The sequence below is a fragment of the Salvelinus namaycush genome, chromosome 25 (assembly GCF_016432855.1).
Source record: "Salvelinus namaycush isolate Seneca chromosome 25, SaNama_1.0, whole genome shotgun sequence".
In the NCBI taxonomy this organism is placed as follows: Eukaryota; Metazoa; Chordata; class Actinopteri; order Salmoniformes; family Salmonidae; genus Salvelinus; species Salvelinus namaycush.
In genome coordinates, this window is record NC_052331.1 from 38,553,598 (window position 1) to 38,568,526 (window position 14,929).

A 14,929-nucleotide genomic window follows, 5' to 3' on the forward strand; every position below is an offset into this window, starting at 1 on the left:
AAATAGCCAATGAGCACTGATACGTTTTATCTATAATTTCTCTTCATTATTTCTCTTCACATGACAAGGATTAAAAAGTATTTGCCAGTAGATTGTCAACTTGATTCATGATGACTGCTAGCTAAGACATACCTTTGAAAGTATGATGTTGACATGATCAGTCCAATCAAAGCTACTGTACATATAACGTGATTTTACTTAATTTTATCTGTGGCCAATGTCCTCGAGCCTTCTTGGATGAGCACTTCTAATGTAACTCTATGGCAGCGCCCAAGGGGCTAGAATTTTCTAGCTCTACCCTTAAGACTTGGCAGTGACGTAGTGTCCCCATGAGTGACAGAACACTGAGCCAATCACGGCGCAACGCTCCAAATTTTGTGCTGGTTTGCCCCACCACCACAGAAAGCACTTAGCTAGGCTAAAACACCTGCATTTTGGAGCTGCCTTACTCAAGAAAACAAAAAAAAGAGACCATGTTTGTATGCAGCTTTATTAACTCAATTATATATTTTTTTACATGGTTTATAAACTGATATGTGACATGTATTAATGCCAAAATAACATACTGCCCTGAATGACGGGTAGCCACTGTTAACACCAATAAACCCATCCTTTAAAAACAAATTTAGTAAAGCCAGGCAACTACAATCAACCTTCTAAACAATATTTTGGTTAGTTTCCATCTTGTTAGCTAGCTAGCGGCCTAGCCAGTTCAAATTATGACCAGAGCATAACTGACAACTTAACTTTTGATTTTTTTTATTAATTATTACAGGAAAATAAACTCACAACAAGATAATTATTTAGCTACATGTTAATTGCAAGTTATTTACAGAAAATAGCTTACAGTTGTGAGTGTGAAGCAGTGATGGCCGGTGGGAGGAGCTATAGGAGGGCCAGCTCATTATAAAGGCTGGAATGGAATCAATGGAATGGTATCATACATATAGAAACCACATTGACTCCATTCTAGCCTTTACAATGAGCCCGTCCTCTTATAGCCCCTCCCACCAGCCTCCCCTGGTGTAACGAAATAAAAGCAGGACTTATGCCACATTCAAAACAACTGGGAACTCAGGAACTAGGCACTCGGGAAATCTCCGACTTCTGTTCAAAAATAACTGGGAACTTGGGGGAAAAAACTAGCACTGAATGGGAAAAATCGATTTGAATGGTCATCCAACTCGGAATTCCAACGTGGGAACTCGGGCCTCTCTGTAGAGTTCAGACTTTCCAACCTGAAGATCACGGACGTCATGATTTGACCTCTTGTTATTTTTTCCAAAGCTCCCAGTTGTCTTGAACGCACCAATTTCTACCAAAGGATTTTAGAATGTGTGCGCCGTCTCTCATTGCTAGCTGTCAGGTAACCATGACAACGGACGCAGCGACAGGGTCAAAGTTGATTTAAAAAAAATCTGTCTGTGAAACAGACAGGTCTATAGACATTCTACCGGAGTATACATTAAATGTAGTTTTGACTAGCGACACTTGTTGCATTCAAATTGTCTACAGACATGTCGATAGACAAAGTCTAAACCAGCCTTTAGGGTAGGGACGTCTCAAGGATCCCGAATTGCATTAAGCTTTGAATGCGCGTTATTATTTGGGTCATTGAGCGATTGGCAACTGTGTAACAGGTAAAATCATTGTTTCATTGACATTTAACTAGTGTACGACAACATGAAATTATTGGATATCTGCAGTCCAGCAATAACATGTACAAATAACAGACATAATGTTACATGGCTAATAGTACAAAAGTGGATGTGATACTCGTTAACTAGCAAGCTTACAGCTAGCTACAGTAACTAGCTAGCTAATTTAGCTGTTCCTTCTCGTTTTAGCAACGATGGCAAATAGTGTCAATTGTAACATTACAGATTATGCGTTTTAATGCATTTTTGTGTAATGCTAGCTAATATGTTAGACTTCTATAGAGCCTCGGCTAATAGCTTGCTAGCTAGAGTTGAGTTAGCCACCTGTTGTGTTGCTACGCGCAGAATCAATATTTTCACCTTGTGAGAGCTAGTAAACACTAACGTTAGTAGCTAGCTAACTAGCCAACACATTTTCTCTAAGAACAGCTAGCTAGCTACCTCTCATGCCATGGTCTCTCGTGCCATGGTCTCTCGTGCAGGATTTTGTTCCAGCCCCAGTCTAACATACCTGACTAATCAACTTCTCCTCGGTGTTGAATTAAGTGTGTTTATGCAGGGCTGGAGCAAAAGCCTGCAGATGCAGCATTTCTCTGAGAGGAGGATTGGCACCCCTGCCCTACGTTTACCCCTTCAATGTTTGCAGTTCTGAACGGACAGCCAGGAGACGTGTAGCCTTCTAATGGCTATGGAGAGTTTGGTTTCTGACACACTTCTCAGGTCTATCCGGTTCCTTCTGATCTGCAAACGTTGAGGGGAAAGAAGTTAAAGATTGTTTAAGTCTCAACGTCCTTTGTCATCCTCAGCTTTTTCCCACACAGACTGCCTCACCTCACCCATGAGTCTACCGGCCGCCCCGCCCAGTTACGCTGAAGCCATGGCAGGGGACAAGGAGCAGACGTACAGTGGAGTGATGGTTGCAATGCCCCCCTACAGTGACAACCTGCCCCCCATGCCCCCTCCACCGGTGCCCATCCACACCAGCTGGGCCTACGTGCACCCCAGTCCCAGTGAGTCAAGGGGCAACATGGTCTACCACCTTATCTTATAGAAATGGAATTGCTATGTCCTAACTAACCCCTTTTTTGTATGCTGTTTTATAATGTTCTCCCTAATCTCCCTGACCTAGATAGTCTGTGTATGCATTGATATGTAGGCTACGAGTATCTTTTTAAAATGTTTATGTAGTTCTGTTCTTGAGCTGTTCTTGTCTATTCATGTTCTGTATTATGTAATGTTTCATGTTTTGTATTATGTAATGTTTCATGTTTTGTGTGGACCCCAGGAAGAGTAGCTGCTGCTTTTGCAACATCTAATGGGGATCCTAAAAAAATACCAGAATACCTAATCCCGTTTTATGGACACAGATTTTAGCCTTGCTTGTTCATCATAACGGTCTTGGTATAGTCAGTGCGTGACCGCTGTTATTCCCAAGAGTATTGTCCTTTCATTCTCCCCCCCCACCCCCACCCTCTGGGCCCAATTGTATCGCTGCAAAATGATCACGTTAAAAGAGACCAGGTCACTAACTTCAAGTACTTCATTGTACAATGTCCAGAAAATAGCTTTTTAGCCTATACATGTAAAACGAGTGTGGATTTGCAATACAATCTCCAGATCTGTTGCATCCCAACCTTTTCGTTGTTTCAATAAGTTCTGAGCTGAGTTTTTATAATGACACGGTCTGTTCTGAAATGAGATGAGCGCCACTTTATTTGCCCAGTTTTCCTCTCCCCTTCTAAATTCTCTTTTTCTGCCTCTGTTAGGCCCGGGCTACACCAACCCCTACACTTCCGACATGTCCTCTCCCTTCTCCGACCCCAGCACCAGCGACAGCTTGGATGGAAGCAACTGGGAGGATAAGAACATCCGACGCATGTTCATTCGCAAGGTGAGAGGTTCTAGTGTCCTTTTTCTTTTGTCAACATCATTTTTTTATTGACAAAGGCTCACCGCCATACCACGTTCAAGAGGTGGGGGATGATGTTTTGGTTCGGTTCATGTTAAAATTCTCTACTGTATGCTATTAATGGTGGTTTGTATAATTTACAGGTGTTTCTGATTACAAGACAATGATCAGAGAAATAAGCCATTCATGGAATAGCCAAGCTCTTTGGATCGATCTGCCATCAATTTCTAATAAGTTCTCTGGACAACTTTCTTCCAAACTTCTCTGCGTTGCTTTCCTATATTTACACCTAGTGCTTGATATAATGTTCACCCATGAAAGGATGAATTAATTCAAGGTTTATACAAATGTCCATTCAATAGAAAATGACATCAGAAAAACAGTAGTCCAAACCCCATGTCTCTGAATAGAAAACTAAATGGGGACTAAATATATATTAATTTACAAAGCTAAGACTGAATTTCAATATCCACCCACCTGGGGTCTTTGGCCTGGTTTGCTAACTACCTCTCTCAAAGAGTGTAGTGTATAAAGTCAGAAAATCTCCTGTCTTAGCCACTGCCTGTCACCAAGGGAGTACCCCAAGGCTCAATCCTAGGCCCCACGCTCTTCTCAATTTACATCAACAACATAGCTCAGGCAGTAGGAAGCTCTCTCATCCATTTATATGCAGATGATACAGTCTTATACTCAGCTGGCCCCTCCCTGGATTTTGTGTTAAATGCTCTACAACAAAGCATTCTTAGTGTCCAACAAGCTTTCTCTACCCTTAACCTTGTTCTGAACACCTCCAAAACAAAGATCATGTGGTTTGGTTAGAAGAATGCCCATCCCACAGGTGTTATTACTACCTCTGAGGGTTTAGAGCTTGATGTAGTCACCTCATACAAGTACTTGGGAGTATGGCTAGATGGTTCACTGTCCTTCTCTCAGCACATATCAAACCTGCAGGCTAAAGTAAAATCTAGACTTGGTTTCCTCTATTGTAATTGCTCCTCTTTCACCCCAGCTGCCAAACTAACCCTGATTCAGATGACCATCCTACCCGTGCTAGATTAGAGTGTCACGAGAATTTTTATCCCAATTGTTTGAACTCAACTATCACTCATGCTTTAAATAATTCCCAGAGGTTGTAATGCCCTGGTTAATAAAGAATTATTCAAAGACAATAAATCAATCCTTTATTCAGAGAACATTCTGAAGTCAAAAATACATACATAGTCATTTTATAACTCCCACCCCCCACCTACGGACACACACACACACACACACACACACACACACACACACACACACACACACACACACACACACACACACACACACACACACACACACACACACACACACTTCTCATTATCTTCTACAAGCCTAGCCATTCCTAACAGTTGCTCCCCCTTACCTAAGTTGGAGAGGCCTCTTTCCTGTTATTTGGTTTCAGAGTTATCACAAGTCGACAGTTCAGTTGGCCTTGAATGTCTCAACTCTACCCAGCTCATATTGCGAAATAGTAACACAATGGTCTAGTCACACACATTATGGAATTATGACTCTAACACATTTCATACTGAAATCATATGATTTCAGGGTGGAATCCTTTAGTCATTACTTTAAACATATAAATTCCTTTATCACGGAGACATAATTTCTAGATCGGCAGGTAAGGGTGCTATCGAGCGGCTAGATGTTCTTTACCATTCGGCCATCAGATTTGCCAACAATGCTCCTTATAGGACACATCACTGCACTCTATACTCCTCTGTAAACTGGTCATCTCTGTATACCTGTCGCAAGACCCACTGGTTGATGCTTATTTATAAAACCCTCTTAGGCCTCACACCCCCCTATCTGAGATATCTACTACAACACCCGTTCAGCCAGTCACATTCTGTTAAAGGTCCCCAAAGCACACACATCCCTGGGTCGCTCGTCTTTTCAGTTCGCTGCAATTAGCGACTGGAACGAGCTGCAACAAACACTCAAACTGGACAGTTTAATCTCAATCTCTTCATTCAAAGACTCAGTCATAGACACTTACTGACAGTAGTGGCTGCTTTGTATGATGTATTGTTGTCTCTACCTTCTTGCCCTTTGTGCTGTTGACTTTGCCCAATAATGTTTGTACCATGTTGTGTTGCTACCATGTTGTTGTCACCTTGTGGTGCTACCATGCTGTGTTGTCATGTTTTGCTGCCTTGTTATGTTGTTGTCTTAGGTCTCTCTTTATGTAGTGTTGTTTCTCTCTTGTTGTGATGTGTGTTTAGTCCTATATTAATATTGTATTTCTTTTAAAAATGTGTTTTAATCCCAGGCCCGCATCCCCGCAGGATGACTTTTGGTAGGCCGTCATTGTTCTTAACTGACTTGCCTTGTTTAAATAAAGGTTAAATAAAAATAAATAACATTTTGACCCATTTATTCTTTCATTAACTCTGATCCTCATCTGACACTGTCCTATTGTTTTTTTTTTAACGCTCTTTACATCACTGTCAAAAGACTACCGTCAGAACGTGAAATCATGTGCCCACAGTGAGTGGTATTTCATCAGTACAGCACTAGACGTTACCATAGAAACGTAGATCAATCTGATCTGGTAGATTGTTTCACACTATACTATCTTCTATCGTGTCGACCTGAACTAAACTGCGCTGTCACTTTTACATGATCTTCTTCGGCAACTATGTTGGATGGTTACCAGGCCAGTTCAGTGTAGCTTGGTCTGGCTCGGCTCGATTCGCCTCAGTACTGTGTAAAGCCCAATAGTGTTGTCTGTCTCAGTACTGTGTAAAGCCCAATATTGTTGTCTGTCTTAGTACTGTGTAAAGCCCAATAGTGTTGTCTGTCTCAGTACTGTGTAAAGCCCAATAGTGTTGTCTGTCTCGGTACTGTGTAAAGCCCAATAGTGTTGTCTGTCTCGGTACTGTGTAAAGCCCAATAGTGTTGTCTGTCTCAGTACTGTGTAAAGCCCAATAGTGTTTTCTGTCTCAGTACTGTGTAGTTCTCTCAGCTAGCCTCTCAGTACTGTGTAGTTCTCACAGCTGGCCTCTTGTGAGAGACTCTCTAACCGGTCTTATTTCTATCCTCAGGTTTTCTCCATCCTCATGGTCCAACTGTTGGTGACCTTTGGTATCGTGGCTCTCTTCACATTTTGGTGAGGGCCCCTAACATGAATCCACACTCCAGAAAATATTTGAGAGCCCAATTTTACAAAGTGTTTTATTTTTTTTGCACTCGCAAACTCTGGTTATTTTCCGAATGTAATAAACCCCAAACACCTTATCATGTGCAAACTTTGCACTTGTACAAACGCGTCGTTTGAAAATGCTGTCTCCATATTGTGATCAAAAATGTATTCTCACCTAATATATACTGAGTACAAAACATTAAGAACAGATTCCTAATATTGCATTGCCACCACCTTTGTCCTCAGAACAGCCTCAATTCGTTGTGGCATGGACTATAACAAGGTTTCGAAAGCGTTCCACAGGGATGCTGGCCCGTGTTGACTCCAATGCTTCCCACAGTTGTCAAGTTGGCTGGATGTCCTTTGGGTGGTGGACTATTCTAGATACACATGGGAAACTGTTGAGTGTGGAAAAACTCAGCGGCGTTGCAGTTCTTGACACAAACTGGTGCGCCTGGCACCTACTACCATAACCCGCTCAAAGGCACAAATGTTTTGTATTGCCCAGTCACCCTCTGAATGGCATACATTCTCAATTGTCTCAAGGCTTAAAAATCCTTCTTTAACCTGTCTCCTCCCATTCCTTCATCTACGCTGATTGAAGTGGATTTAACAAGTGACCTCAATAAGGGATCATAGCTTTCACCTGGTCAGTCTGTCATGGAAAGAGCAGGTGTTCATAATGTTTTGTACACTCATTGCATGCTGTGTGCTTCTCACTGGATGGTTTGATAAAGATGAGGCTAAGTACAAAAAATCTATATATATCTGAAGCTGAAAAATGGGTGCCCATCCACTCATAAGTTGTTAAAAACTAATGTATTCTCACTCAACTTTACAGTGAACCAGTCCGGCAGTTTGTGCAGTACAATCGAATCCTCTACCTTGCCTCATAGTGAGTATCTTCAACTTCATGTGCTGTCTACCAATGCCAAACTGGTCAAATAGACTTAATGCATATCATAAAATGACTTAAAGGTAAAGATGATTCTTCATCCCAATGTTCACCTCGAAGTCGAAGTTGGGTATTTAAAGGTAAGACATTCTCTTACCTTGAAAGCAGCAACTTGTCCATTTATTGTGTAGATCATTGGTCACCAACCGGTCAGTTGCGATCGACGGGTCGATCTTCAAGGCATTCCTAGTCGATCTCCAAACATTTCTGTTTTTTTTTTAAAACGATAAAGCCCTTGCGTTCAATTTTTTTTAAATTCATTTCACGCTGTAGGTGCACTTGATTCAGCAGCCCTAGCGCCGGGAAGGCAAAATGTTTCCATTTTGAACCATTTCATATGTCTGAAGGTAGAACTCCGCCTACCTGGCAGACCCAGAGAGCAAATCAAGTGCACCTATAGGCCTACGTCTGGCCAATCAGATAGCTCAGATCACCGTGCCTGTACAGTTTCCTCGTGCCATAGACTATTAAAAAAAAAAAAAGATGCCTCGGACGCTCAGCAGAGTTGCTACTTTGAGATTTAAAAACCATTGAAACCATCACTAAAGAGAGACTCAACGAATACAACAGAGAGATGCTGTTTTAATGAGTAAGTTCATGTTTAGGTTGTTATTCAGCACTGTCAATACATTGTTCAACACTTTTTTTAAATAAACCATCGAATGCTCTGTAGCTGCAATGAATGACTATAGCAACGTGTTCCGTTACACTTGTGTTGTTATTATCGGTGGCTTGTGTCTTATTTAATAGCGAGGAATATTTCACTTTCTCTGGTCATTGGAGTAAACATGAATTGGTGCATGAGGCAGAAGTAATGCAGTGCGACTTAAGTTTCGCCATCAGCTGCAAGACCATGTCCCCTTTTGTCAGCGGAGGGAGGGAGAGAGGAAGGATGGTGAGATGGGTGAGAGGCCGCCTTACCGCTGCTCCCTCCCTCCCCACAGACTGACTAGCAGATGCAGGCCGTCAGTCCAGTAAAAAAAAAAAAAGCCAATTATTAACGCTCACTCAGCTGTGCCTCACAAGTAATACAACAAATGATCTATTACCAGTGTGATCATAGACCTACATTTTGTAAATATAATTTCAAAAGGGTCTCAGAAGAACAACATTGGCAGGGCAATTCAAGTATAACCAATATGCAGTGATAATATATTGAGCCTATAGCCTACTGCACAAATCTCATTGCTACAGATCTGTTTTTAATTGGTTAATGTTTCATAGACTTAATGTTCATGTTTAAAAGAAATCTGAGCAGTAGATCCTGCCTTGCATTTTTGACTCAGAAAGGGATCTTGACCCAGAAAAGGTTGGCGACCACTGGTGTTGATCCTTCGGTGAATGTTGTTATTTCGGTGGTAGTGCCACCATTTTAGATGTGGTGTTGTCGTCATTGGATTTAGGCGCACTGATATGGGACTCTGAGCCAACCGTAATAACTGCTGACCACATAACTGTTCCTGTTCCAGCATCACCTTCATGGGGGCATACCTGGTGCTAGTGTGCAGCACAAGTGCCCGGTAAGAAGCCAACTCTTTAGTCAATACTACCAGCTTTACTTTTACTATTATTTTTGTATTTCTACCACTTTCTTCGCCTTTTATTCTTCTTCTTTACAACATTCTCAATTCATACTTTCATAACTAAAAGATGGAGGCACAATGATCTATTTTTTGTTGATGACTATTTTATTATTATTATTTTTTTTTTATGAAAGTTTTGTGAAAAGGTTTTATCTGGCTATGCTTCTCAAGTCTTAACTCATGAATTGGTGCTCTGTTCATACTAAAATGTTGTCATTGTATCCCATTTTTTTTTATTTTTTTTTACAGGCGACAGTATCCCACCAACCTCATTCTCTTGGGGATATTTGTAAGTATCAGTCAGAGGTACAGCATCTCTGCTTGATAGTTAGTGGTATGCTTAGTTAGTGCCTCAATGATATTATGACCATTTTACTGACACTGTGGTACTCCAAATGATGTACTATACATACTACTCTGTAATATTTTTGTGTTTGTGATCCTCTTCTTGTCTCCAGACTTTGGCAATGTCTTACATGGCAGGAATGCTGGCTAGGTAAATTGTGTGTGTGAATGTACACTGTCCACTCTTTTTCTACATGTGTGGAAATGCTGTCTCGTGACTTTTTTTTGTTGAGTCTATGACTTTGTGTTTGAGTGTGTACCAGAGGTGGTAGTAACTTGGTTATCCTTCCTCTGTGTCCATAGCTACCACAACACTAAAGTGGTGATGCTGTGTGTGGGCATCACCGCCATGGTGTGTCTGTTCATCACGCTCTTCTGTTTCCAGACCAAGGTGAGCTTTTACAAGCAGATGGCTAACAGCGCAATCTGTGTTTCTCTTGTCAAGTTAAATCATTCTGTTGTGTGAAAGTAGTGGCATTTTCATCATTTAACTCTGTTGACTGGATGTCATTTTGATCATTTAACTAGGTTGACTGGATGTCATTTTGATCATTTAACTCTGTTGACTGGACGTCATGTCATGCTTAGTCATGTTCAGCAGAGCAAAACGTTCAGAGCAAAACGTTCAGATGCCTCTCTGACATGTAAAAATTAATGAATCATTTCTGCTCTCTCCAGTACATTTCTATTTGCTATGTTTCCCTGCTGAACGTGGCCCCCTGGTTTTCGGTCTTGTCTTGACGTTGTGTTCCAGGTTGATTTTACGTCGTGTCACGGTCTGCTCTTCTCTCTCATGATGGTGCTGATGGTGACGGGACTGCTGCTCCTCTTCACCGCACCCTTCGGATATGTAAGCAGCACGCCTATTAAAGCTACAGTCTGTGATTGGTACATTCATTTTTTGGACTTTAAATTAATGATATATATATATATACATTGATTGCTTTTATTTGTCAATAAAAACATTTAAAAAGGACATGTATTGCACAATATAGAACATTGAAGGTTCTAAGTCCTAAATGCTTGATGAGCTTCAGGGTAGACACGTTCATTACAGGAAGCACGAGGGTAAAGAACTTTACTGTTTGACCAAATCATGGTTTTAGCCGCCCCCCCCCAAAAAAAAGATTTTTTGCTAAGGCTACACAGAGATTTTGTGTCCGTACAAAATCTGTCCGCTTTTTGTGCGTGTGCAACTCGTCCAAAAGAAGTAGAGATGGGTTGAACTGTTGACGGGGGAAAAAAAAAAACGGTTGAACAGTGTTTGAATGAATATGCTTTTTCATACGTCTCTGTGTATCCGGGGGATATAATCACGAACTTGGAACTTTCTCACAACTCTACCACTGACCTTTTTTGTGATTTTTACCTGAAAGGTCGACAAGAGTTTGTACCTTGTTGGACAGGACCGTCTCCTCTCATTTGTGACTGGCTGTCTCTCTTTATGCTGCGTTTTTCTGACCTCGTTTGTCTTTCACAGATACCTTGGTTGCAGACAGCGTATGCTGGACTGGGTGCCCTTGTCTTCACGTTGGTACTTAATCATCTATCATTGAATCACCACTTAATGAGTGTATGATTGCTGTGGTGTTGGGACAGGTGTCTCTTCTCTTGTAAAATGTCTTTCTGATCTAAATGCAATGAATCACCTGTATAAATATTAGCCTGAATGTACACTATATATATATTTATACAAAAGTATGTGGACAGCCCTTCAAATGAGTGGATTAGGCTATTTCAGCCACACCCGTTGCCGACAGGTGTATAAAATCGAGCAGACAGCCATGCAATCTCCATAAATCAAATCAAATTTTATAGGTCACATACACATGGTTAGCAGATGTTAATGCGAGTGTAGCGAAAATGCTTGTGCTTCTAGTTCCGACAGTGCAGTAATATCTAACAAGTAATCGAACAAATTCACAACAACTACCGTAAACACACAATGTAAGGGGATGGAATAATAATATGCATATATATTTAGAAAAACATTGGCATTAGAATGGCCTTACTGAAGAGATCAGTGACTTTCAACGTGGCACCGTCATAGGATGCCAGCTTTCCAACAAGCCAGTTCATCAAAGAGCTGCCCTGGTCAACTGTAAATGCTGTTATTGTGAAGTGGAAACGTCTAGGTGCAACAACAGTTCAGCTGTGAAGTGGTAGGCTAGACAAGCTCACAGAACAGGAACGCAGAGCGCTGAAGTGTGCAGTGTGTAAAAAAAATCATCTGTCCTCGGTTGCAACACTCACTACCGAGTTCCAAACTGCCTCTGGAAGCAACGTCAGCACAAGAACTGTCCGTCGGGAGCTTCATGAAATGGGTTTCCATGGCCGAGCAGCCGCACACAAGCCTAAGATCACCATGCGCAATGCCAAGCTTCGACTGGAGTGGTGTAAAGCTTGCCGCCATTGGACTCTGGAGTGATGAATCATGCTTCACCATCTGGGTTCGGCGGATGCCAGGAGATTGCTACCTGCCCCAATGTCTAGTGCCAACTGTAAAGTTTGGTGAATTATAAATAATGGTCTGAGGCTGTTTTTCATGGTTCGGTCTAGGTCCCTTAGTTCCAACGCCATATTAATGCCCATGATTTTGGAATGAGATGTTCGACGAGCAGGTGTCTAAATACTTTTGGTCATGTGGTGTACTTCTAAAAAGCCACAAATGTGAATGTTAGTGACAACTTAGTGTTCTAGGACCTTGAGTAATGGTCTCTCTCCTTTCTCCCCCATCCCTTGTTCTTTCTCTGTCCTTCTCGCTCTCCCTCTTTCCTCCCCCTCTCTTCTGTAGTTCTTGGCCTTTGACGTGCAGCTGCTGATGGGCAACCGGAGGTACTCCCTGAGTCCGGAGGAGCACGTGTTCGGAGCGATGTGTCTTTACATGGATGTGGTCTACATCTTCTTCTTCCTCCTACAGCTGTTTGGGAGTCAGGAGTGAAGTCACACCACCTTGTAGTCACGTTCAATAGCCCTCCCCTACCCCACCCTCGCTGAGTTTACTTTATTGGGATCCCGTTTAGCTAGTGCACATGCAGCAAATACTATTCCTGGGGTCCACATAAAACGTACAAATACATTACAAAGTACAGAGCAGTAATAAACAAGAATATAAGATATTACATTAAATTCAAAATAACAATGAAAGAGGTGTGTGTGTGTGTGTGTGTGTGTGTGTGTGTGTGTGTGTGTGTGTGTGTGTGTGTGTGTGTGTGTGTGTGTGTGTGTGTGTGTGTTTAAGACACCAAGACACAACAAAAGTACTATTCACACACGTCATATATTCATATTCTTATATACAGTAAAGTTAGATTAGCTCTATAGAAAGAGGAGAGGTGATTTTTTTTTTTTAAAGCTATACTTGCTTTTTGCCTGAGAAACCTCTGGTGGCAGAGTATTCCGCAATGACATGGCTCTTTACAGAACAGGATAGCCACACCACCTTGTCACGTTCAATAGCCCCCCTTACTCTCTCTGCCGCCTCAAGTGCACACAGCTACTCTGATGTCCTTATGCACGTACTTCTGTTTGGTTACGCTCGTACAAACAAGCACACACACATTTGAGAATAGATACAAATACATACCGGCACATATTTGTAATCTGACGCAAATATACACCCGCAGTACACTCACACACCCGCAGTACACTATCACACCCACCATATACTAACACACCCACTCTGAGGTATCTTATAAAAGCATCGTTTGCTTATATTTTTCCTCTCCCTGAATGTTGACACACAACTTAATTCAGTTTTTTTAAAATATATATAATTTGAAGTGTGTGCGTGCGCGACTGCTGGGAGGTCAGTTCTGTCTGCACAGGCAGGCTCCTATCTCTAGGGGGCACTTCAGCCCTTGCCAATCTCTGGAGTGTTGCTAGCTGTGGGCCTGTGTAAGGGTTAGAACCAATCTAGGGGAGTGTTGTTGTTCGGCAGTGTAAGGTAAACTGATCTTCAGGGCTGGGGTCAATTCAAATTGTAGGCAGTCAATTCAGAAAGTAAATTTGAATAACAATTTTAAACTATTTTCATTTTTCGATAAACTGAGGAGTAGACGCTATTTATTTCTAGTGGTTTTTTATTTTATTTCCTGAATTGACTGCCTTCAATTAAAATTGACCACAGCCCCTGCTGGATGTTGGATCTCAGATCTGCCCTACGTCTCCCATGTTACTCTTAGGACGTGACCAGGCAGTTGACGAATCACAATGAGACAGCAAAAGAATAAGCTGACCAGTGTGCTGTTGGTGGACAATCAGTTTGTTGGGACAGATATGAGAACGGGTTAATTGCAACCATGTTTATTCAGGGTGACTTGTGGTTGACCAGTTAAATGGACACTGGTTGATTCCCCTGGTAGTACTTACACTTTTCTTGTCTTTGTTATATTGGAATATATATATATGTATATATTACAGTTGACAAATCAGACTCATTGCTTTTGTTTAAACAATTACTTTAAACAGTTTCAGTCACTGTCTGGTGAGTCCAACAGTATTTCAAGATTACATTTATGCCCTTAAAATCACATTTATAGACATTGACTTAACCAAGCCAAAATTTGCCCAAGATTTAGGCACATCTGGATTTTCTCATATGGGTCTGTGAAACGTCATCCAAGCCAATGAAGTTGAAGGATAAAAGTGACGCTTGTAGTCCTTGGTGCAATAATTTGTCTTTGGCTAGGTTGCGATTCCCTAGCCTCGTATTACCAAACTGATTACCGCTGCGGAATCCGTGTAGCGAAACAGAATGTAAGCTTGCGAGACTTCAGGATGGTTGTACGAGGTTACCGATTCTCTACCCTTCTGTTGTACAACCTTCTGGTGTTCGAGGTTACCGATTCTCTACCCTTTTCCAGAAGTGTGCACTCGTTCATCCCGCCTCATGCAATTTAAAAGTATTGGATTGGTGCAACATAGCTAGAGGGTGTTTTCACCGTATTTCTGACACCAGTCCATCCTTTTAAATGAGGGGGTTGCACACTTTGGAAGAAGGTAAAATAATAATAATGTAGCTCTTGACTGAGGAATGCTTTTTAGGGGGCAAGTTTCGTTTCTTTGTTACATTTAACTAATTTCCTCTACTTTGAAGTTACGTGCCCGTGTTACGAGGTTGTCAGGGCAGATTTCAAGTTATACTATGCCTTGGACTGACATATTTTTGTTTTTGCTATCAAAGGTGTTTTTAAATAGAGTAGTCATGTGTCTCTTCAAATATGTATGAACCCAACTCGGATGTAGAACTTGTATAGAGGCATGTTTTGAGGTTGTTTTAGTTAAACTGTGACG

The 14,929-nt window shown here is 41.5% G+C and overlaps 1 protein-coding gene across 5 annotated transcripts; it reads left to right on the top strand.

Moving 5' to 3' along the window:
- Positions 1-1,066: 1,066 nt before the first annotated feature.
- faim2a (Fas apoptotic inhibitory molecule 2a) lies at positions 1,067-12,782 on the top strand. 5 transcript variants are annotated; one of them, XM_038964420.1, is made up of 12 exons: positions 1,067-1,640; positions 2,465-2,668; positions 3,425-3,549; positions 6,654-6,718; positions 7,593-7,646; positions 9,176-9,226; positions 9,539-9,578; positions 9,748-9,785; positions 9,938-10,025; positions 10,389-10,484; positions 11,115-11,164; positions 12,429-12,576. In XM_038964420.1, the coding sequence occupies exons 2-12, from the start codon at positions 2,497-2,499 to the stop codon at positions 12,454-12,456; spliced, it is 807 nt and encodes a 268-aa protein (XP_038820348.1). In that variant the 5' UTR covers positions 1,067-1,640; positions 2,465-2,496; the 3' UTR covers positions 12,457-12,576. The 5 variants fall into 5 exon arrangements, with proteins under 5 accessions (XP_038820348.1, XP_038820344.1, XP_038820345.1 ...); XM_038964416.1 differs by having other exon boundaries at positions 11,115-11,168; positions 12,429-12,575; XM_038964417.1 differs by having other exon boundaries at positions 2,480-2,668; positions 11,115-11,168; positions 12,429-12,575.
- The last annotated feature ends 2,147 nt before the right edge of the window (positions 12,783-14,929 follow it).

Coding starts and splice junctions, on each gene's coding strand:
- faim2a (XM_038964416.1), top strand. CDS start 2,497: ATGAGTCTACCGGCCGCCCCGCCCAGTTACGCTGAAGCCATGGCAGGG. Junction 2,669..3,424: donor CTACGTGCACCCCAGTCCCA/GTGAGTCAAGGG, acceptor TGCCTCTGTTAG/GCCCGGGCTACACCAACCCC. Junction 7,647..9,175: donor ATCCTCTACCTTGCCTCATA/GTGAGTATCTTC, acceptor TTCCTGTTCCAG/CATCACCTTCATGGGGGCAT.